The 23712-nt window shown below is 38.0% G+C and overlaps 2 protein-coding genes across 9 annotated transcripts; both read right to left on the bottom strand.

The window, feature by feature from the left end:
* Positions 1–437: 437 nt before the first annotated feature.
* Positions 438–4823, bottom strand: LOC143346948 (arylalkylamine N-acetyltransferase-like 2). 4 transcript variants are annotated; one of them, XM_076775675.1, is made up of 4 exons: positions 4706–4823; positions 3400–3666; positions 3197–3295; positions 438–1347 (listed from the first exon to the last, which is right to left on the bottom strand). In XM_076775675.1, the coding sequence occupies exons 2-4, from the start codon at positions 3655–3657 to the stop codon at positions 967–969; spliced, it is 738 nt and encodes a 245-aa protein (XP_076631790.1). In that variant the 5' UTR covers positions 3658–3666; positions 4706–4823; the 3' UTR covers positions 438–966. The 4 variants fall into 4 exon arrangements, with proteins under 4 accessions (XP_076631790.1, XP_076631789.1, XP_076631788.1 ...); XM_076775674.1 differs by having other exon boundaries at positions 439–1347; positions 3400–3663; positions 4706–4806; XM_076775673.1 differs by lacking the exon at positions 4706–4823 and adding an exon at positions 4223–4357 and having other exon boundaries at positions 439–1347.
* On the bottom strand, positions 3676–9516 carry LOC143346947 (uncharacterized). Of its 5 annotated transcripts, none has more exons than XM_076775669.1 (3): positions 9414–9516; positions 5581–5866; positions 3676–5497 (listed from the first exon to the last, which is right to left on the bottom strand). In XM_076775669.1, the coding sequence occupies exons 2-3, from the start codon at positions 5851–5853 to the stop codon at positions 5006–5008; spliced, it is 765 nt and encodes a 254-aa protein (XP_076631784.1). In that variant the 5' UTR covers positions 5854–5866; positions 9414–9516; the 3' UTR covers positions 3676–5005. The 5 variants fall into 5 exon arrangements, with proteins under 5 accessions (XP_076631784.1, XP_076631782.1, XP_076631786.1 ...); XM_076775667.1 differs by having other exon boundaries at positions 9410–9503; XM_076775671.1 differs by lacking the exon at positions 9414–9516 and adding an exon at positions 8727–8854.
* Positions 9517–23712: the final 14196 nt, after the last annotated feature.

Below are 23712 nucleotides of genomic sequence, written 5' to 3'. Positions count from 1 at the left end.
AGATTGTAAATGTGTTAATACATACATACATATATATATACTTATATAAAAAAATGTGACATGTAAACAGTGCAGATGTTCTTCCCCCACTCGTCCTACGCTCGCTCCGCGAAATAACCGAGTTCAAATGTGTTACGGGAAGCTAAATACAGCTTTGAAAGTTAATTATGCCTCGAGGACGCTCGCGGCCGGTTAATGTAGGGCCTCTTCAACTTGTTGCTCAGAAATTTTTACCGAGTGCTCTTATTTTTCAAGCCCGGACTCTGGTTTTCACCCTTTGCGACACGAGTTTTATACGAATATTCTAGGAAAGGGTGATAAACAAGATAATTAAAACGATCGTTTCGAATACTCGAGCGTTATTTATTTTCAGAGTTTCTACATGGCAAACGGTAGGGTATCTTAAGTTTATTAATAAACCGTGAATATTTATGCAAATCCACACCTTTATCTTCATCGAGTGCTTCGTGGAGGGTTGTCTCAACCCCTAAATGTAATAATTCGTATTTCTTATATTTTTGCGTATCAAATGCATTATATGGTTTTTCGAAAATTAAAATTTCCTATAAATGCATAAACATCCGCAGTTTGTTTATTAATCTTACAACTATTTCTTTATGGAGCGATTGACTCAATAGGCTCGCTCGATCTTATTGGACAGTATAACTGTAAAAGAAATTTTTCTTAAACATACTCCCACCTACATTAAATATTGTTCACAATTTAGTATAATATTTTCCTTTATATTCCCCATCTCCGCGATTCAGAGATACGACGACGCAGAACTACTCGTTACGTTGGACATACACGCAATTTTGCAGTAATTGCTTTGAGTGGAGGGGAAGTAAACTGTATAAGTGATCTAATTTCAACTACTTATCGACGTGATTCAGCCGCGACAGACCAAACAAGGCAGCCTTGGCCTCCTTACAATTAGTTCTAGCGCGATGCGAAACCTAGGGCCTCTCAGAGTTTCAGCGCCTGCAGTTTGGCGGTTCTGTGAACGTCCCCGATTCTCTCGGACAGTTTTCTGCCGGCGAAATCGTGATCCTCGTAACGCATCACGTACAGGGATTCCAGGCCCAGTTTTCCAGCGATCCGTTGGCTGTAGTTCGAGGCGAACACCCCGAATATCACTTCCGGGAGCACGTGCTCGTTGACGATGGGCCCGTCGATCGAGTTCCTCTTCGCGGTGCCGTTCAGAAGCCCTCTGCCGAGCTCGACGCACTTCTTCATCATCTGGCTGCCGATTCCTTGGCCCTGGTACCGCGGATTCGTCCCAAGATAAAAGAGTTCCATCGCTCCGTTAACGTTGTACTTCTTAAAAATGTTCACGCTAGTTTCTATCTGCAATTATAATACGATATCGTTTCGATTATTCTTTAAAACTAAAGCAAAATGTACACAAAACACAAATGCATGAGGTACAAGTCCGACCGTGCAACCTCCTCGTGGTGTACCTTGGGTAACTCTAATGCCGGCGGCACACTTTTCACTCAAAGTGTAATATCTCAAGAAAGAAAAATCGTTCGACGATTTTTGGACTGTCATTTCCATCATAATGCAAAACGAATCTCCAAAAAAATCTGTTACGCTGCGTAGAGTCGTTTGAACTTAGAGAATTTCATCTTCACTTTCGTCTCAAGCATCTTTGAAAAAATTGAATTCAAAGTAGAAACTTCTCCTTTGCTTCCTTTGCTCCATTCTCAAAGCAATAACGCATGTTTGAGTAGTAAATATACCACAACAAGGAAAATAACGACGAAAGAGTAATGTTTGATACAAAACACCTGGACAAGAATATCATGAAATTTCGGTCTAACCCTTCATACGCTTCATTCTCAAAGCAATAACGCATGTTTGAATAGTAAATATACCACAACAAGGAAAACAACGATGAAAGAGTAATATTTGATACAAAACACCTGGACAAGAATATCATGAAATTTCGATTTTCCAACCCAGTTTTCTAACCCAGACCTAACCCTTCCTTCGCTTCATTCTCAAAACAATAACGTAAGTTTGAATAGTAGATATACCACAACGAGGAAAACAACGATGAAAGAGTAATATTTGATACAAAACACCTGGACAAGAATATCATGAAATTTTGGTCTAACCCTTCCTTCGCTTCATTCTCAAAACAATAACGCAAGTTTGAATAGTAGATATACCACACCAAGGAAAACAACGATGAAAGAGTAATATTTGATACAAAACACCTGGACAAGAATAACATCAAATTTTGGTTTTCCGACCCAGTTTTCTAACCCAGACCTAACCCTTCCTTCGCTTCATTCTTAAAACAATAACGTAAGTTTGAATAGTAGATATGCCACACCAAGGAAAACAACGATGAAAGAGTAATATTTGATACAAAACACCTGGACATGAATATCATGAAATTTCGGTCTAACCCTTCATACGCTTCATTCTCAAGGCAATAACGCATGTTTGAATAGTAAATATATCACAACAAGGAAAACAACGATGAAAAAGTAATATTTGATACAAAACACCTGGATAAGAATAACATCAAATTTCGGTTTTCCGACCCAGTTTTCTAACCCAGACCTAACCCTTCCTTCGCTTCATTCTCAAAACAATAACGCATGTTTGAATAGTAAATATACCACACCAAGGAAAACAACGATGAAAGAGTAATATTTGATACAAAACACCTGGACAAGAATAACATGAAATTTCGGTTTTCCGACCCAGTTTTCTAACCCAGACCTAACCCTTCCTTCGCTTCATTCTCAAGGCAATAACGCATGTTCGAATAGTAAATATACCACACCAAGGAAAACAACGATGAAAGAGTAACATTTGATACAAAACACCTGGACAAGAATAACATGAAATTTCGGTTTTCCGACCCAGTTTTCTAACCCTTTCTTCGCTTCATTCTCAAAGCAATAACGCATGTTTGAATAGTAAATATACCACACCAAGGAAAACAACGATGAAAGAGTAATATTTGATACAAAACACCTGGACAAGAATATCATGAAATTTCGGTCTAACCCTTCATACGCTTCATTCTCAAGGCAATAACGCATGTTCGAATAGTAAATATACCATACCAAGGAAAACAACGATGAAAGAGTAATATTTGACACAAAACACCGTGAAATTTCGGTTTTCAAGTGGCACGAAGTGGAGGAATTTGATGAACGATCCATAAAATACTCACGCCATCGAGAAGCCTGATCAGTTCGAGACACGTTGGATGCCTCATGTTCTGCTCCACGAAGATTTCCAGCTGATCCTTGACGCCTTCCCTCGGCCGGGCCTTCAACACACAGAGAACCGTTCCATGAAAAGTGGCGGAGAAAGTTGACTGGCCGGCTCCGTAAACTGGAATGGAAAAACGAGGAAAATGGACAAAAGACTTGCGTGTATCTTGTTGAAGGCGACCGCTGCCAGCTCGTTGGTTTCCTCGTCCACGGCGATTATCGTAGCGCCGTCTTTCACGATCTCTCTGAAGAGCAACTGCATCTCTTCCGGCGCTCCAGGTTCTTCCAGCATTCCCAATCCCACAGCTAGGCATTCCTGTTTCATAGTCTGCGCCTGGACCACCATGGCCTCTTCAATTTTGTCCCTGGTCAGCATTTTGAACTCGAGCTTCACCGGTTGGACGACATTTTTCGACATGACGATCTTCTTACAGAAAGACGCACAGAGTCAAATGAAATCGAAACTGACCTCGACCAGAGGAACATCCAGCACTGGGATCTCGAACCCTTTTAATGCAAACTGCGTCCATAAACGATCGGTGACGATCGCTCGACTGTGTACGTGAAACGCGTATGGGCGTTCTGCACGTACGTTCAACGCGTGATAAAATCTTCCGCACGGAGCTTTCTTTAAAGTAAAAAAATCTTTTAAAAATTCGAACCGTATAGTTGAGCATTTATAGCGAAGAAAATTATAAAATTGCACCCTTCTATAGTAAAAATAAAATAAAGTTCTTATTCAGAAAACATATAGACTCGTAAGAAATTGCACAAAATGTAGCAGATATTAATATCGAAGAGGTATTTACTTCGAAGATTAAGTCTGCGCCGACTGACGCCTTCGGAATTAACATTCGCGTGCTCTCTGAACTTTCATGACGCAACGTTTAAATTGACGTGCTCGTTTCGTGAATATTCCCACGGTCGAAGACGGTTTTGAAACACGAGAAACTGTAAAATCGATCCCCATCGTCGTGTTTTACCGGTCGTTTCGTCGCACAGTCGCGCAGCGCAGGCTCTATAATGGTCGTTTCGAACGATGTCACCTTTCCGTCGACTGGGAACGGCCCGCACTCGTTAATCTAACAATTTCGCGACACGATTAACTCGCATTTGAGACGCACGCGATCTTAGAGTACGCGTACGCAGCGGCACAATCAAGCTAGATTCGAACTGGTTATGGCACACGACCCACGCTCTATTATCGTCGGTGTTGATACAGCCAGTGTCTTGATAACTAGCCTCGATCGTGCAGTTTGCACGAGGAAAACATTTCTGTTATCTGCGCACGTGCCCCACAAACTCATCGAGCGTCTCCTGGATTTTCTTTTAAGCTTCTCTCGATCGAGCGAGAAAGCTTCGAAGCCCGAGAAATGACAGGGAATAACATCGGAGGCGATATCGTTCAAAGTATTATTCTATTTATTCGTGCAAATTCTCCGGTATCGCATAAAGGCTACAAATACCTAATAATACTTGTCGTTTCGTCGCTTTCACCGACGCCAAACAAGAACACACGCTATCTACGACGATTACACGCGAACTCGTGTTGATGGTCGAAACGTTGTCTTATCCGAGTTTCTGTCCGTTTGCAGTTCAACGAGCACGACAGCCTCGATAACGCGAGGCTGCATTATCGCTGCCCAATGAACGTGACCTTATGTAAGTGGAAAACAATGGAAGCTTCCACTGTACAAGTCCCGCGACTACCCGCGAGAATCGAACGTTTGTTACAGAATTCCTATGGAACGTAAACGTTCGCGGTCCTAGGTCAATCTTTTGGCCACCAGGGCACAGTTCGGATGTTCCTCCCCTATCCTCTCGTCGAACGTCTTCCCGCCGAACCGGAACTCCGTGTAATCGACGCGCGTCAGCGTCTCGAAACCGCACTTGGTGGCGATTTTCTGAGAGTAATCGGAGGTCATTATCGCGGACGCCAAGCTGGGCACGGCGGACGGGTTCTGTATGGCGTCGTCGCCATTAATCTTCACCGGCGTCTTTGCCGATTTCCCTCTTCTCAACTCCTTCGCCAGCTCGATGGACGACGACACCAGCAGCTCCCCTATTCGGCGCTTCTGCATGCCGGGCAGAGTGGCCAGGAACATGATCTCGAAGATGCAGCTGGCGTTGTAATGCTGGAACAAGTTTATCCGCGAGTCCACGTTTATCATGAAGTCCACCAAGGCCTTCGACGATTTGTGCTTGCAGTTCTCGCTGAACTCCTCGAAAGCACTCTTCTCCATCGAGCTCTTCAACACCTGGATAGCAATCCATAAATTCTATCTCAATGTTGATTTTACTTAGATGGAATTTTGAGAACTAAAGTGGAAAATTTTCTCACCTGGATCTTGTTGAAAGCAGCTCCGACCACTTCGCCGCTGGCCACTTCGATGGCCACGACACTGACGCCATCTTTCGCGGCGTCCAAGCAAAGTTCCTCGAGTTCCTCCGATGCACCGACCTCGGAGATCAAAGCTACGCCCTTGCTAACGCTCTCGTGGACGAAGAAACTTTTCCTCATGACGTTCAGGGCACCCTCGAGGGTGTCCTCCGTCAAGGACTCGAACTCGATGGCCCCGTCCTCGCTGGAGCCCCAAGGCCGATACGACGACATTCTGCTTCTGGCCCTGAAATCAAGAAACAAATATTTCAACAAGGAAGGCATGATATTTGCATAATGAAACAAGAAATCTTTCGATATTGGGAGACCACTACTGTGTCTTATACCGAGGAATAACAACCTTTCTTGGCTAACTTGCCATTGCAAACTTCCAAAGTTTAATTTCTTTGCAGAATGAAATGTGTGTGTTAAAAATATAAGCTCGATTCTATCGAGGGTTCTGAGATAAGTGTCATAGGGTTCTCTTGTCAAAAGGTGGCCACGTCCTCCAAGGTAGAATCATCGTTCTTTAGCATGACGACCTTTAAACGCTTCCATGCATTCTTTTAAAGAAACCATTCCTCGAGGCTCGATAACTACGTATCAAATCACTAGCTATCGACGAGCGTCTCTGGTTCCATTCATACATTCTTTCAGTCCATTACCCTACAGCAAATAGCAACGGACTAACAACCTTAAAAATACGTTGACGCTAACATGTAAACACCTATAAATCCTATAAAATATCGCGATTCTGGTATAAATTTTTATTTAATGGAATTGGAATTTCTAGAAAAATTTAGCGGTCCTCTGATTTGAAATACGTTGATCTAAAGAATTGATAAATTTAAAGATTTGATAACCACTTCTGTATAGCAATTCAATTTTTTATCCGTTCAGCATGGAGAATAGATAGCTCGTACGTTTGATTTGACAGGTGACGTAGCTTTACGTAGAAAAACAACTATGTTCGTCATAACTTATGACTCACAAGATGGAGACAAGTATGTAGAAGTCTACAGTCTATTGGTGAAAGCGAGACAAGAAGGTTAGGTTCGACGAGTAACTGTTTGGCAATCGAGTCCTAAATTCTTGCGTTTCCTTTTAACAACAAAATTAACGAAGATCGAGCATCGACGTTCACCAGAAAAACATGCAATCGGAAAAACTCGATTCCCTTTGCGTCCAAATGGAGTTCACTGTTCGCAATGGAACGAGATAATTCGTTTCGCGTACGGTTAATGGGAAAGCTGTTACTTGAGAATTTAACAAGTTACTTTAGCTTACGTCACCACGAGACAGAGGACCAATTTCGTCGAATATTTCGATCGTTCCATACCTCATTGTTCGAGAAAGACCCTCAGATGCTGACAACTCACAGTACACTGACCATTATCGGCGGTCTTGCTTCAATTATAGGAGCATACATCTACAACATGCATGACACACACCACTCGAATCACTCGAGTACACGCTATCAGTACTTACTATAGGTAAAACAAATCGCGGCTGGATCATGAAAAGAGTTGCAGCTCTTTATACCGACGAGTTTTCTCAATGACCTTTATCACTTCGTATCGCGTTGCTTTCTATAATACATATTCACATCGTTCTGAAATAAATATTCTACTTTTTGTTGTACTTTTCGATCGTTGTAAGCGCCACGATAAATAATTCAGACGATATATAGTATTTGCGCGACTCAATTTTTACAACACAAATACTCGAACAAAAATCGAATTAAATAGTTAATAATACAAGAACACGAAGAAAATAACAGACAAATAATAACGAATCTACAATTTCTTACCATTTTTAGAACGAATGAAAGTTATTGTACGAGAAAATGTTTGCTAATATATGAATACAAATAAATTAAAAATGAATGGTTAGGGGTATATGTGATGAGAGATACTTGTTTCCTCTCAAAGTTTTAAGGTCACCGATATTTATTTAATCGGGAGTACGTATTTTTTATCGTAGTGATATAACAACTGAAACTGAGATAAATACAATGATGTGTGATAACGTGACCATGAAATGATTTTAAGCACAGAAAATAGTTAAGTAAATTGAAGTTTTTCCTCTGTTTTTCAGATATTAAGATTGACACGACGCGCAAACGGAGACGAGTGAATTTCGCGGAGTCGAATGGATTCATTGTACCACGCGACACTCGATCGGCGATCATAATAACGTGTTTGAATAATAAGCGGCAAATAAGGAAAGAGCCACGTGACAATAAACAAGTGATATCGTAAGTGAGCATAAAAATCTTCGTATCGCGGATTTAATTGTCTTGTAAGAAAATTTTAAAATCTATCGACGATCGCGTGACTCGTAAACGCATTCATTAAGGACTAGTTTAGAGTCGTAACAATTAGGAAACGTTTGAAATTTTGTTTTCCTTAGAAAACTATCCAACATATTTATGTCAAACTTTCAGCTATAAATAATTAAGTAAATCGTGGACCTTTATTTTCGTATGCAAAAACAGATCGGAAAGTTCTTTGTCCTAATGCAATTCGAGGCTCCGTTTTTGAGATACGGGTGTTTAATTATTCGTGCGGTCCCGCGCGATCAGCTGACCGGAATGAAAATGGCGCCAAAAGTGAAATCGATAAACTTGAACCGATCGTATCTCGAAAACGGTGTTTCGCATTGTAAAATGATACAGAACTTTTCGACTTGTTTTCGTACGAGAAGTTTATATATCCCGGCATGCCTCATTATTCTGGAAGCATCCTGTATATAATTTTGAAAATGACCGCTAGTATTAGGAACAACTAAAATTAGCAAAGGAGCCAGGAAGTGGACCAAGTAACGTAAAAATAGATACTGCAAAAACGTAGCGTTGGCATGCCAAAATGCGTTGAGATGAACAGAAGCTCGAAAGAAAATAGACGCCCTTCAAATAATCATTTTAAAACGAATACAAAGCTTAGACGTATTTAAGAATTGTTCGTTTTTCTAATAACTTTCAAAATTATTTTACCATGCAGTTGTAACTTTGCCTTTTCTAGAAATGGAAAAATTCCTATTTCGATTATTGGAGTTAATTTGTTAGACAATTAGCGTTCTATTGTATCAGTATTAAGAACAATCACCTCCACGTTGGATTCTAATTGAAATTCGCGCAAGCGATCGCGTCGTCCTCGAATTTGATCTTGATCCATTGTTCGCCTCGCCCCACAATCTGCTATTGTCTTCCGAAGCAATTGACGAAACATTTATCGTGTCGATTTCAGCTAGCCTTCGACCTTTTTATCGATATACGACGAACGTTGCTTGATAGCACTGCTTAATTAATAAAATTCTCGAAATGTCAGAGGTGATATCTGAATTTTGAGGTACTTTAACATCGGAAACTTTAACTGGATTTAAAAGATGCACGGTATTTGGGTTACTGAAAAATAAGAGTGTTCCTCTAGAGTTAAGAAATCAAAGAACAAACAAAATTATTATTATCACCCTGGTTTATAATACCTGACCTATTTTATTTAATTAGTCAGAACACGAATACAGACAGAGTAAATATTCAGAGTGAAGTGAAGCTGTTTTTAAACCTGACACTGTTAATTAATATCCTTGGAACTAATGGAAAAAGGCCGTCACAAACATAAGTTAACGTCACGAGTAGGTTTCTAATCTAATTCTAAGGAATTGACACAAGCACCGAACGCGTGGCGATAACACGAGTCTATCACAACTGTCAAATCAACTACGAGTGTTATGTTTGAACGAAACAAGCGCGATAAGTTGTTAGCCAATCGTCGAAAATGTTACTTACTAACAGTCGGCTTTGTTTCTGCGACGAACGATCACGGATCTAGTGGCTTTCTCGGGAACGACTACGCTCCGACCAACGATCGAACGAATTGTAACGTAAAACGCTTCTGCGTCTTATTTCTATAGGCTTCTGATGAGTAATTGGCGTTGGGAAAAAATGGATCAAAGTAACAATCGACAATTACAAAGAAAACGTTCATTTTTTGCGGAAATCGATGATAAAATTAATCGATAACCTTTCAGAGAAAGCACTATCTCTTATAGATCCGAAATAAATAATTACTACGCTTTATCTCGTGCATTTATATTGACAAAAATATTTGTACTGTTTTGGTTTCTGTTAAATTCGAAATTATTAATCATGTCTTTTAAACAGAGTGGTGTAGTTATAGTTGCTAAAAATGTTGAGGTACATATATATTAGCTACTTCAATTAATAATTGTTATATCGATAGGGACTTCACGATTATGAGTGATATTCGGAATGATAAATGAAAGGGATAAAGCTTCGGGATTCCCTGGATTCGATCTGGGAATATTGTAGAGTGCGCTGCAAAACCAATGGGGTTTTGCTCGATAGGTAATTCAGTTTGTGAGATAAAATCACAGACGAAGTATACGAGTAGATCTTCCACCTAATGGACTTTCATGGCCCAATCTGACTGCCATACCGACTTGAAAATTCAAAGGTAATTTTAGCGTCCTCTTCTCATGGATGGCGGTCAGTTGAGAAACTATTCACTGAATTAGTATTGATGGGCTGATAGCTGTAGTGTGTGCATAATGCAGGCAATGCAGGGATTGAAATTTATTTCTAAATCTGTTGGTAACTGTTGGTAATGTTGCAAATGACACGAAAATGGTAATGGGGTTTCGAGATCCCATAAAAATGGGCCGAAAAAATAGATTGGATACCTCGTCTCTGACAATACTCTAGAATCTTTGATGAATCAATGAGAATCAAAACTAACCTAGCGAAGAAGCTCTACATTTATGATGACGAACGAAAGTGCAACTAATGTAAGATGCACAACCAACGAAGAGAGTTGAAAGAGTTTTCAAAAGAAGTTAACCAAACACCTGCCTAACTATAAATCTAAATTCGTTTATTATATCAAGAAACAATTCTAAATTCGCAGCCATTAGCTCGGTGTCACCCACGAAGAATAACTTTTCTATCGTGGGTGACACCGATTACCAGGTCTCACCACGTGGAGGTTGCTGCGAGTGGAGACCCGAAGAGAGATAGATGGAATCAAAGTTCCATCGATCTCCCTTTTACATTCTTACAAGCTAGATTACTAAACTAGAGAGATAGAAGGAAGCAATGTTCCTTCGATCTTCTAGTTTAGTTATACCAAGTAATTATTTCGTTTGAAAAGGGATGAAGGTAAATCGAGGGATACGCGACGCGACGCGATACGACGCGATGCACCATGCAATAGTGCAAGGAACGAGAGACGCGACACGCGAACCGAGTAACTGGTCAAAAGGGCCAGCTCCGTTGCCTCTTGGCAAGTCCGATCGAAGGGGAAGGGAATCGACGCACCCGACACAGAGGTTCCCCATTTCTCCCACGCATCCTGTTGGGAGCCAACTGGACCCAACTCGGGATGACTGACAGAGAGAGGGAGCGTGTGTCGGGGCTACCGCAGACAGGAACAGTCCCTGATCCCCTCTGCGGCCGAAATACTCTTTCCCTTGGATCGTCTCGCCAGAGGACGGCAACTGACCCTTCGGACGAGCTAAACGGCCGATCACTTGCTTTCTACATGGAAGCAGTGGTGATCGGAACGAAAAACGAGGGAACGGGTGAACGAGAAGCTAGTTGGTAAAGAATTACTTGGCATATACGCAGACGCATACAAGGGAGTAAATGTACCAAGCAATTATTTTGTTTAAAAAGGGGTGAAGCTAAATTATGGGAGACGCGACGCGGCGCGACGCGATGCTGTACCGTACAGCAGATCTTCGGATCGAATCATGTTTCAAGAAACGAAAGATCGAGAGAACGAGAAGCTAAGTTAATTGCTTGGTATCGCGGCCTTAAAACTAAATTTACTCTAAGGGCCTTAGAGATAAAAATCCCTCGATGTCCTTGCGTTGTCGTCCCACGATGTCCCGCGATGTCCAACGACGGCCTGTAAGTAAGCTGAAACTAAAAATGTTTGCATTTGCGATTAGTTAACACAACATATATAATAAGCAACGTTTAAGCAAGAATAAAATAGAGGAACAAACACATTCGCAAACAAGGAGTCAGAAGTAAAATATGTAAGAAGACCAGACAAATGAAAGCGAGGCAAAACGATAGATTGAAGCCCCGTAGACATTTGAATGTCGAAAAAGAAGTAAGAAATTGGAGATTGAGATATCACTCACCACTCTATCGATAGTGGTCAGTGAAACAGATTTTACATCGAACAAACCAAACAAGGAACCAGTAGTAAAATATGGAACGGGACCAGAGAAGTAAAAGCAAGATGTAACCCCACATTCAAGCCCAACAGACGTTTGAAGGTCGAAAAAGAAATTAGACAGGGGAGATTTAGAACTCACTCACTACTGGTCACTACTGGACACTAATGGTCAGTATTGGTCACCCAGAGTTGACCAGTGCTCGCCCAGTGGTCAGTAGTGGTGAGTAAAGGTGGAGCGCAGAGCCCACGAGGTTCCGTCACGTCCGCCAGCCTAAAACAGAAAGAGAGAGAGAGAGAGTTCGTCACCGGCAGTGTAACTTAGCCTCAGGCAGAAGAGTTCAAGGGGTGGGGAAGACCGACCTTGGCGAGTTCACCAATCAATTAACGGTTAACCGTGCCTTTGACCGAAAAATGAATATTCTACGCAAAATGGTATTAAAAATAATTATTTATACAACCCATGCTATCGAGCATTATTTCAACTATTGTCTGATGTTAATTAATAATTATTGCAAACAATAGGTATGAAAATATGGACAAATTCGAGGAGACTGAAAGTTTCTTTGAATTTCTGTCGAGAACCAAGGTCGTACATTACGTATTCATTTCTTCGACCTTCTGTCCTTTATACGATACTTTCTTTTGTATAAGTTTTCATCTTTCATTTCTTATCAGTAAATTATACAGGATTTTAAGAAAGATACGTAAACTACGTCACTAAAATCGCAAAATAATATGAATTTTCCAATCATGGACCGTACAGCTTTCATTCCGTTAAATAATAAAATTTCTGTAATTACATTTTCTGTCTCACTTCTTCTCGTGTTCGTTTCTAAATCTGTTGGTAACGTTGCGAATGACACGAAAATGGTAATGGGGTTTCGAGACCCCATAAAAATGGGCCGCAAAAATACATTGGGTGAAAGGTTTACTCGTATACCTCGTCTGTGGTTTCAAGGTTCAGTTAACTTAAAAATTAAATAAACTTATAATTTTAAGTAAGACAAACAAGCTCAGTTCGACCACGTTGATCATTTTTCATTCTTTATTTAATTCAATTAAACTGATCATCGAAAAACAACACAAAGTTTAATAAAACAATGTTTCTTTGTCTAGTTAAAGTTGCAAATAATTTGCATTAGTTGTATAGTTCCATTTAGAATTGCGAACGATGAGAACTTTTCGCTTACTTTCCCAGATCCTAAATTTGAGGGTCAGACCTCGATGTATCATATGGTTTAAAACTAACTAATTTAATTTAATTGTGTAAATAATTTTTGATCCAAATTTTTGTTGACCGCATCAGAGATAAAATGCGTCAGTTCGCTGACGTTACCGACGCCGATGAACGGGTTAAATATGATTCTTATAGTCATTGTTCTTAAATACAGAGCGCGCTGTGAAACAGCTGATTTTTTACTTGGCCAGTATTTCGATTCGTTAGAACACAACCTCTTATTCAATCAATGGTGTAAACAGTACTTAATTGGTGATTGAATTAGTGTTTATAGAAGATATATTCATTCCAAAACGTGTAATATAGATATGGTGAGTGCTACGAAATAGGAAGTATCGACAGATCCGTGATATTCTAACTTTACAATCATTTTATGACATTTATTTGTTTTGTCAGGAGAACAAAAATTCTTCGATCGGTGATCGAATAATTCGTCGTCTCACGTATGCACCCTATGCGTAAGAAATGTGACTTTGTGAAACTGAAGAATCTCGTCATCTGCTACTGTAAATCGACAAAAATGTGAGTTATATTTAATTTATATATTATATTCCGAAGCCAGGATATTTACGTTGATCTAGTACGCACGCTTAGCATCTTCGTACTTTTTTTTTCTGTATACGCGGCATTTACCTGAGGCATCCTTAGTTCCGCGAATTAACGATGCCTCGAAAACGTGGTTCAATCTTTCTTTCCGAAATACAAGCCTCGCGAGACATCGCAGCTCCCCCCTACCGCGAGCGTTACTAGACACAGCGAAGGGTCGTCATTCGTACTCTGTAAATCAACGTAGCAGGACGTGTCGGCGTTTCGCGACCAGCGTGGTGCGTCTTTCTAACCTATTCGTCTTTCCTCGTTCTTACTACTCGTGTTTATACTCTAACGATGCTTTCGTTTGGAATTAATACATTTCTACCTCAAATCGAATCGGTATTATGAAGAACTGAATCGTATTTTCGCATGTTTTCTTTGATATTTGAACGGCATCGGTTCATTGTATCTCTCTAAACGAAATTACGTTTCTTGTACATATTACATATTTCAAGTTCAATTATTATTAGATACGCTTACTGTAATGCATTTGACTTTAATCTGCATTTTATTTCTGTTACAGTCTTTGACTGGAATTCGAAGTCGAGGAATTCCTTTTCGAAATAGAAGCTTCGGGAAACATCGGAGACTCCCCCACCCCGCGCCGAATTCGCGAGCGTTGCTGGGTACAACGAGGGGGCGCCATTACTATTGTACAAATTGCCGTGATAAGACGTGTCGAGATCTGTCCGGTGTTTCGCTACCAACGAGGTACGTATTTCTAACCTGTTGATATTTCATCGTTATTACTACACGCGTTTACTTTCTAGCGATGCTTTCGTGTAATATTAGTACGTTTCTACTACAAATTGAGTCGAAATTGTGGCAAAAACTGAATCGGGTTTCGCGCATTTTCTCTAACGTTCGACCGATGTTAATTATTAACATGTCTCTCTGAATTTAATTCTGATTTCCTGTCATACAGTTTGAATTTAATCATTCCTCAATTATAATCATTGTTCATGTACTTTGATGCATTTTTATTTCGTTTCTGTTCGAAATAGAAGCTATTCTGACAACGGAACTCCTCCCCAATTCGCGAGCGTTGCTGGGTACATCGAGAGGGCGCCATTCCTGCTATAAAAGTTGCCGCGACAAGACGTGTCGAGATCTGTCCGGTGTTTCGCTACCAACGAGGTACGTATTTCCAACCTGTTGATATTTCATCGTTATTACTACACGCGTTTACTCTTTAGCGATGCTTTCGTGTAATATTAGTACGTTTCTACTACAAATTGAGTCGAAATTGTGGCAAAAACTGATTCGGGTTTCGCGCTTTTTCTCTAACATTCGACCGGTGTTAATTATTAACATGTCTCTCTGAATTTAATCACGAATTCTTGTCATACAGTTTGAATTTAATCATTCCTCAATTATAATCATTGTTCATGTACTTTGATGCATTTTTATTTCGTTTCTGTTCGAAATAGAAGCTATTCTGACAACGGAACTCCTCCCCAATTCGCGAGCGTTGCTGGGTACATCGAGAGGGCGCCATTCCTGCTGTAAAAGTTGCCGCGACAAGACGTGTCGAGATCTGTCCGGTGTTTCGCTACCAACGAGGTACGTATTTCCAACCTGTTGATATTTCATCGTTATTACTACACGCGTTTACTCTCTAGCGATGCTTTCGTGTAATATTAATTCGTTTCTACTACAAATTCAGTCGGAATTGTGGCAAAAACTGAATCGGGTTTCGCGCATTTTCTCTAACATTCGACCGGTGTTAATTATTAACATGTCTCTCTGAATTTAATTACGATTTCTTGTAATACAGTTTGGATTTAATCATTCCTCAATTATAATTATCATTGATGTACTTTGATGCATTTTTATTTCGTTTCTGTTCGAAATAGAAGCTATTCTGACAACGGAACTCCTCCCCAATTCGCGAGTGTTGGTGGGTACAGCGAGGGGGCGCTATTCCTGCTGTAAAAATTGGCGTGATAAGACGAAGTACGTATTTCTAACCTTTTGATATTTCCTCATTATTATCAACTATTGTTTAATTATGATTTAATTTGTATTTTATTTATGTAGCAGTCTCTGATTCAAATTCGACGCCATGGAAACTTATTGGCACGTAAACGACACCATAACAGATGGCAGGCAACTCGACAAATTTTGGAGGGAGTATTGGTAACGTTTAAACAATTGTAACAAAAATTAACGGTCATGTTAATATTTATATATTTTTCTTTCTTTATTAAATCATCCATTGCAAGCATGATTATAATTTTCTAATCGGCCAATGTTAAGATAAAATATGAAAATCGTTAAGAAACTTTTTATCCACTTCGATATATATCGAAGTATATACAAATGGCGTCGGTAGATATTAACGATAAATTGGAATAATTTGTATTTAACTGTATTCTGATCGCGATTGAATATTTTCAAGTGTTATTTATTTAATTGATTGTTCATATTTCTTTCTTTATGAGTTGTTGTAATTGTAATTTGCATACATTTTCGATGCAAGTTTAAGAAAACGTAGAAACTACATAGTTGGAATATGCTATTCAAGCATAAATAATCAACGAACTTTAATTGTTGCAAATTTCGGAATATTTATAAAAATTACGGGATATTCTAACGTTCGATAAGGTGAACATAATCATGCTTACAACTCTAACTATGAAACTTAGTGATATAATATTTACAAATTGAATAATTGCTTATACTTAATTATTTTTGTAAATAATATTTTATCGTTGAAATTCTCATTGATTGAGAATATTTCGCCTTCGTGGCATTGAACTTTTACGTTACAAACTATGTATACAGTCGTACTAAGTAAAGCAGTATTTCTGTTGACGAATTCTTGTAAGAAAGAAAAAGAAAACCAGTAGGCAAAGCACTGGTGTGCTTGTTGTATTTCTTCCATCCTGTGTCTCCTTCTTTTCAGGTCTTTTTTTCCAGGAAATTTGTTGGCCGCGCGCAATGCGGCCGGTAGATTCAGTGATTGTGCGTAGCAACAAGTTTGTTTCTCGGGGTAAAGTGACCCCAACGTAACGTTGTCGTTTACACTGTTAGGAAAACGCGAGGATAGAAGCAGTGTTTCCTACGCAGTCTTAAATTATTTCCAGAGCAACGTGGCTCTACTTGTTTTCTGAATCGCGATAATAGAGTCATTTGTTCGCCGATTTCAATCTTCGGTCGCGGTAATCTAATTTAATACTTCTTAATAAAATTAATTATTTTTTCAATTTGATATTTAAACTCCTTGTTACCGGAATTAGAATCAGTGCATCGCTGAAGAGGATTATTGGGCGGTGCTCCACGAGCGAACAATGTAAGTATAAATTTATACTTTCAAATTTTTAATTAAAAATTTTGTACAGTTTTAACAATAGATTCAAATTGTTTTCTTACAGTTTTCTTACAGTGCCTGAACCTGATCCTGAGAACCAGCAGAAGTATCCAGAGGACTATATCAGGCGGTGGACCACGAGCGAACAACGTAAGTATAAATTTATACTTCGAAATTTTTAATTAAAAATCCCTATAATTTCAGCAATAGATTCTAATTGTTTTCTTGCATTTTTCTTACAGTTTCTGAACCTGATCCTGAACGATGACTGAAGGGATGACTGATGATTTCAAGTCACCACTGGTGAGTTGCATGATGTTTGTGTTCCTCTGGTCCCCAACCATGTTGTAGGATGAAAGATCCGAATCAACACGGGTGACCAGTTGTATACTTAGTTTCTTTCACGAGTTAAGTGACCGCGGGTATGAAAAATACCCGTGAGTAGTAACATCAACTGTTATATTTTTTAGAGCAAGTTTTAGGGTCTTCTTGCACTCGCGTTTCTTAATGTTACAAATAAATATTACACAAATAAATATAACACAATTTTTATAAAATATATAAAATATTTTTATCAACTTTATATGAATCATATGATCGAGAAGAAAATGAATTAATATAATGTGAAAACTGTATATATATCACACGATCGAGTAGAACATTAACATAAATTATTAAATATTGATCGTTTACTTAATTAATACATCGTATGATGTATTTAATGTGCAAGAAGGCATTTCGCGACAGATTGATTTTTGAGTCAAAGTAACATGCATTTTAATACTAGTTACATATTTTAAAAATTTACTTTGACAAGAGAATCGACTTTGAATTTTTTAAATAATTATTTATTAAATTTGTTTCGATAATGAATTTCAATTCTCAAAGTAAATTATCATAAAATCTTAATAAAGTCTTTCATTTTAAATAATTAAATTTCAATTACAATAGTTTTTTTGAATAATAATATTTTTCAATATTAACGTATTTTATTATTGATATATTACATATAAAAAGTCGAGTCATTTTAACTAAACATTAAATACAAAATACCGTTTAGCTATTAACCAGCTTTTCTAATCAGGATTTTCAGACTAATTTTTCCGTGTTCGTTGCCTAAACTCATGCACGTGCCCAAGTGTTACTTGCACAAGCGAAGGCAATGGGCACGATGATTTAGTTTGTAAGAATTTCTAATAACATTTAGCGGCTGACATTGGTTAGTGAACTGTGCACGACGTACTTTTCACATGTGTGCGTGTGGTTAGGATGTGGAAGTGCGTCGTTTTAAAACTCATAATTTACAAATGATATTGTATTTCATAACATTACATTTTTATGAAATGTAATAAGAATATAAAACTTTCGTTTGTTATTTTTATAATAATTCTTGAATACTTAATAATATTAGCTTTTGAATTTTACATAAGTAAATTAATAATATCGATTATAATAATCTTTAAAATAGTAGAGAAACAACAAATTGACGACACAATTGAGATGGGTACAAGAAATTGTAGACAAATACATAAGAGCATATATAAAATATATTTTATCAACTAGTACATTACATCAACGCATCTGTATAAAAACGCAATAGTCATTAGACTTTGTCAGACGATTTCAGAGACTGGTATGTACATTTAGAGTATGAATGGAGTGTTATGTCCGGGTGTCGGAGGAACCCCGGGGAGTCCTCTCTAGTTTAGGTCGCGCCCGGACATTCAGAATGAGAACCGTGGAGTGTTTGTTTGCTTGATTGAGTTTTGCAATTTTTTAAATATAGGGTTAGGTAGGCAGGTAACTTTCTGGTATGTGTGCTAGATTTAAGTAGGTAGGGTCAGGGCAGGACTGTCCACATTAGTTACTCGGGTAGGCGCGTTTTCGCGTGGCAGTCCTGTTCCTGTAGTTACGATTTCGAGGGTAGAAATCTTGCTGATTCAAACGGTGTATGCTGTTTGTTTCGGCTTTATTTTTCACCCCTGGAATCGCGCGACTCTTAAAGTCGCTCTCTCGCGCTCGCGGTCGTGATTAGGTCCCTTACGAAACGCTCGTCCCCCTCGAGATTCACCACGTATGCTCTTCCAACAATTCGTACATTGTTGGAAGACTACGTATTGCACAAAATCTCGAGCCAAGTCTTAAGTAAGTTTCAGGCTTTGGCAGGACCGCCGAAGAAAGAAAAGGCTCTATATGAGCTGAAGAGGCCCTGACAAACTGTCTCAAGGGTGGGCTACAACAAATGGCTTTTCATCTTCATCTTTGGATGAGGATGGAAAGTCATTCCTGTTACTACTTTGTCACTTAACTCGTCTGTAGTTGTAGTTAGTTTATTTTTCCGGCTGGCTCACGTATGCATGTACTTGGTACATGATTGCACCATACATGCCAGCCATCCCTCCCCTGTATTCTGTTGGCTGGCTCACGTATGCATGTATACATGATTGCACCATATATGCCAGCCATCAGGGCAACTCGCGGCTTTAATATCCATAGTGTTGCGAATGTGGAATAATCGCGTTTGCTTTTAGAGTTGCGAACTGTTATTTTTCGCGTTGCCTGTTTCAGGGTAGTGTTGCGACTTGACACGATACGCGATTGGATTTTTGCAAACTTAGGTACTAAATGTTTGCTTTAAAAATAGCGTTGCGAATTATTGATAAACGCGATTGCTTGTAGAGTTGCGAAATGCTATTTTTCGCGTTTGCTTTTCAGGGTAGTGTTGCGAACAATCACGATTCGCGTTGCTTTTTTACTCTTTTACATATATAATGGATGTCAACCGCGTTTGCAATTTTCATGTTATAAATTAGAGTTGCGATCTTGATTAATCGTGCGATTTTTTCTTTAGCGTTGCGATACTTTAAATGCCAAAATTCGACCCCAACTGTAGTATTAGAAGTAGTTAGTTTGTGGCTAGTACATGTGAACTTACATGTACCATCACACCCTGATTTAAGTTAGAGTTGCGAATAATATACAATATTCGCGTTTGCTCCTAGAGTTGCGACCAAAAATTTATCGCGTTGATGTGTTAGTGTTGCTTATAGACACGATTCGCGATTGATTTTATGCAAACCTAGGAACCGGGAGTTTGCTTTAAAAATAGCGTTGCGAATTATTAGTAAACGCGATTGCGAATTAGAGTTGCGAATTACTATTTTTCGCGTTTGCTTTTCAGGGTAGTGTTGCGAATAATTACCATTCGCGGTTGCTTTTCTTGTTACAAGTCGCGTTTGAAATATTTTCTATTATAAATTAGCGTTGCGATTGTTGATTTGTCGCGTTGTTGCCCCGTAGTGTTGCGATATTTAAAACGTCTAACTTCATCCTCATATGTGCCACTCTATTGTAGTTTGAAGTAGCTTGAAGTAGTTAGTTTATTTTCTGCATGTATGTTGTAGCTGCAACTGAAGACGCCAGCACCAGATCCAGCATTTTTGGGCAACGCGATTTGCATTAGCGTTGCGAAACATAAATATATTTCCATTAAAGATAGAGTTGCGAATATACAATAATCGCGTTTGCTTGTAGAGTTGCGAATTCCTATTTTTCGCGTTTCCTTTTCAGGTTAGCGTTGCGAATTCCATACGCGATTGCTTTTACTGTTATTTAAGAATAGCATTGCGAATTAACTGATCGGTTTGCTCTTAGCGTTGCGAATTACTATTTTTCGCGTTTACTTTTCAGGGTAGTGTTGCGAATAATCACCATTCGCGGTTGCTTTTATTGTTATAAATCGCGTTTGGAATTTTTATATTATAAATTAGCGTTGCGATCTTGACTTGTCGCGTATTTTATTAATTAGAGTTGCGATTCGATGCCCAAAAACTGGCCAAAACGCTGGCCACTGCATCAGGATCATCCAAGAAGCAAGCTGGGATTCTGCAAAGCCACGAATGGCTCAACTTTCTTATTAAAATTAGTGTTGCGCATAATTGAATATGGGTGCACGCGATTTAATTAATAAAGGAACCCTGTGTGGTTCATTTAACGAATAACAAGCACCACTCGCGTATAGTTTTTTATTTTATAAATTAGCGTTGCGAAAGAAAAAATGGTCCACTCACGGGTTGTTTGAATTTAAGACGAGTGGACGTTTATTCCAACTATCTGAAATACATCTTTTCTTTATATATTTCTCAAAAGAAATACTGCTTGAAGGTACTGCTGTAAATAGACCAATTGTTTCATTCTTCATAACGTGTACAAATTTATAACTTTTATGTATACATTTTTATCACAGATTTGTAATGCATTAAAAAATGCTATATTATGATTAATTTTATTGTAGATTGAATTTATGATTCTAATATATATATCTATATCACTAATTATTTATTATTAGAGTTGGTAATTTTCACAGGATATAATAATCTTTGCAATCCAATTATTATTTATAAATAGTGAATTTTTTTATTAATATTCTGTATTCTTTGCATAAATCAAAGTTTGTTCGCGATCATTATTTTAATTGATGAGAAATAGAATGCTTGCATCAAAAGGATATGCAAATTGCAATTCGATATTTCATATCGAGAGTTAATTTTCGCGTAGAATCGACATTTTCGTTCGTTGTTGCTTTTTTTGTACGAACGTAATTTAGTTTTCAATACAGTAAAATATAATTATTGCAATGTATACGTCTGGAAAATCTTTTTATTTCATAAAAGAAACGAAAAATAAAATCCACGGTAACAAATGAATACGATTTTCAATTTATTCGGTATTTATCTTAACACTGAGACGAATTTAACATTTCATTCAATTTCAATTACGTAATATTTATGTTTTTAAACTTTTTAATATCAATTTTCACTCGTGAAAGCTTTAGTTCAAATATTAATTTCATATTTTTTTCTGTGTCCATTAATACACTTTCATTCCAGCTATTAATCCTTTGAACAAGTTCTTGTTACAGAATATATAATCATTGAAGAATGGAATTGGAAATGGTACACGGATTCCATCTTGATCGTTCTTAGAGATATATTTTATACAATTCTATTTATTATTTGTTTCAGGGAAACATCGTGGGATTAACAAAGACACCAAGAAGAAAGTATCTTTTCATATTTCTTCGTTTTATATCGGTTATATTTATTGTATATGAGTTTCTATTTTAGAAAAACATCGTGGGATTGATAAAGACACCAAGAAGAAAATATTTTGTCATATTTCTTCGTTTTATATCGGTTATATTTATTGTATATGAGTTTCTATTTTAGAAAAACATCGTGGGATTGATGAAGACACCAAGAAGAAAATATTTCCCCATATTTCTTCGTTTCCACAAACTGCGTTAGAATATAAGTACAAATGTATATAGATAGAAGCGTTCTCCTGCGTTGTATTAAATACTATTGAACCGTGTGCGTAAATTTAAGTGGGAATAATTAATATTAAGGTATATACTAGTATTATAATATGCAAGGTCCATACGTGCAGTTGCACATTTCTGGTAGGATCTTCAGTGTCTTATTAAACACTGTCATAATAAAAGGATTCATTTAAGAAGGAGCGAATAATAATAAAGTACATATTGGTACTTTAATCATCAGGATTCGTACGTGCAGTTGCACATTCCAATTTCGTTTCTAGAAAACATGTGTTGGATTATCTCACATGTATCAACATTTTGTTAGGTTTCTGATCTATTCATCAGAGTACGTACGTACAGTTGTACATTTCAATTTCGTTTCTAGAAAACATGTGTATCATCTCACATGTATTGACATTTCGTTAGGTTTTTCATCTTTTCGTTGAGCAGTTCTTTTAAGAACTCTCTCTTTGTACCTCATTTCTATCTTTTCGATAGCTTCTCTCTTGGATAGGTGTTCGAATTCCTCGCCAAAGGAAGGGTGGTTGGGGCGAGGCTAGGGTGGGTCTCCAGTCGCAGCAACCTCCACGCGGTGAGACCTGGGTCATATTATTTTCTATGTAATTAATATAATAATTAATTACATAGCAAATAATATGAGCTGATGGCTGCGATCTTCTTATAGTTTCACATATCTTCTTCGATTTCGAGTTTCAAATACGTTTTTACCGAGTTATTTTTTGAATAAATGATATATTACAATTTAAAATAAAAAATTAGAGGATTTGCGATGTACTTATCAATGAGGTACATCTTACGTATTTTAATAATCTTGATATCTTTAAATTAATCGATTGATGCTCAATTCTGGACTGTACAGCTTTCATTTCGTTAAAAAATACTAAAATTTCTGTAATTTCATTTTCTGTCTCATTTCCTCTTGTGTTCATTTCTAAATCTGTTGGTAACGTTGCGAGTGACACGGAAATGGTAATAGGGCTCTAGAGCCCCAGAGAATCGGGTCGAAAGAATACATTAGGTGATAAGTCTACTCGTATACCTCGTCGGTGGTGTTACATACTTATACCTTCTATCGATAACGTTGCACGCGACACTAAATGGTAAATTCTTCCGACTATACTCCTCGAATTGTTCAACGTATTCTTCTATTGGGTTTTTAAATAAGTACACGTACGAATTTAATCCTTTTTAGCTTCAATTCATATAATTCAATATTCAATTCATATATAATTTACTTTACGCGTGTTAGATTCTTGAATCGTTTATTATTTAATTCTGAGATTATAGTCATGTTACCGACAGTGAAAGTTCTTCCGTGGTGGCATTAGTTTATAGGATCCTCGATAGCTAGCGCTACCATGATGATATTCCTGGTCGTCATGGAAGTTCATAAACTATTAAA

This window comes from Colletes latitarsis, chromosome 10, assembly GCF_051014445.1.
Source record: "Colletes latitarsis isolate SP2378_abdomen chromosome 10, iyColLati1, whole genome shotgun sequence".
NCBI lineage: Eukaryota > Metazoa > Arthropoda > Insecta > Hymenoptera > Colletidae > Colletes > Colletes latitarsis.
This window is presented reverse-complemented; position numbering and strand designations above follow the sequence as displayed.

What these genes read in the sequence shown, in the direction of transcription:
- LOC143346948 (XM_076775675.1), bottom strand. Translation starts at nt 3,657, where the DNA reads ATGTCGAAAAATGTCGTCCAACCGGTGAAGCTCGAGTTCAAAATGCTG. An exon ending in TCGCCTTCAACAAGATACAC is followed by an intron (nt 3,296 to 3,399) that starts GCAAGTCTTTTG and finishes TGTGTGTTGAAG; the next exon opens with GCCCGGCCGAGGGAAGGCGT. An exon ending in TGATCAGGCTTCTCGATGGC is followed by an intron (nt 1,348 to 3,196) that starts GTGAGTATTTTA and finishes TTATAATTGCAG; the next exon opens with ATAGAAACTAGCGTGAACAT.
- LOC143346947 (XM_076775666.1), bottom strand. An exon ending in CTGCTTTCAACAAGATCCAG is followed by an intron (nt 5,498 to 5,580) that starts GTGAGAAAATTT and finishes ATTGCTATCCAG; the next exon opens with GTGTTGAAGAGCTCGATGGA.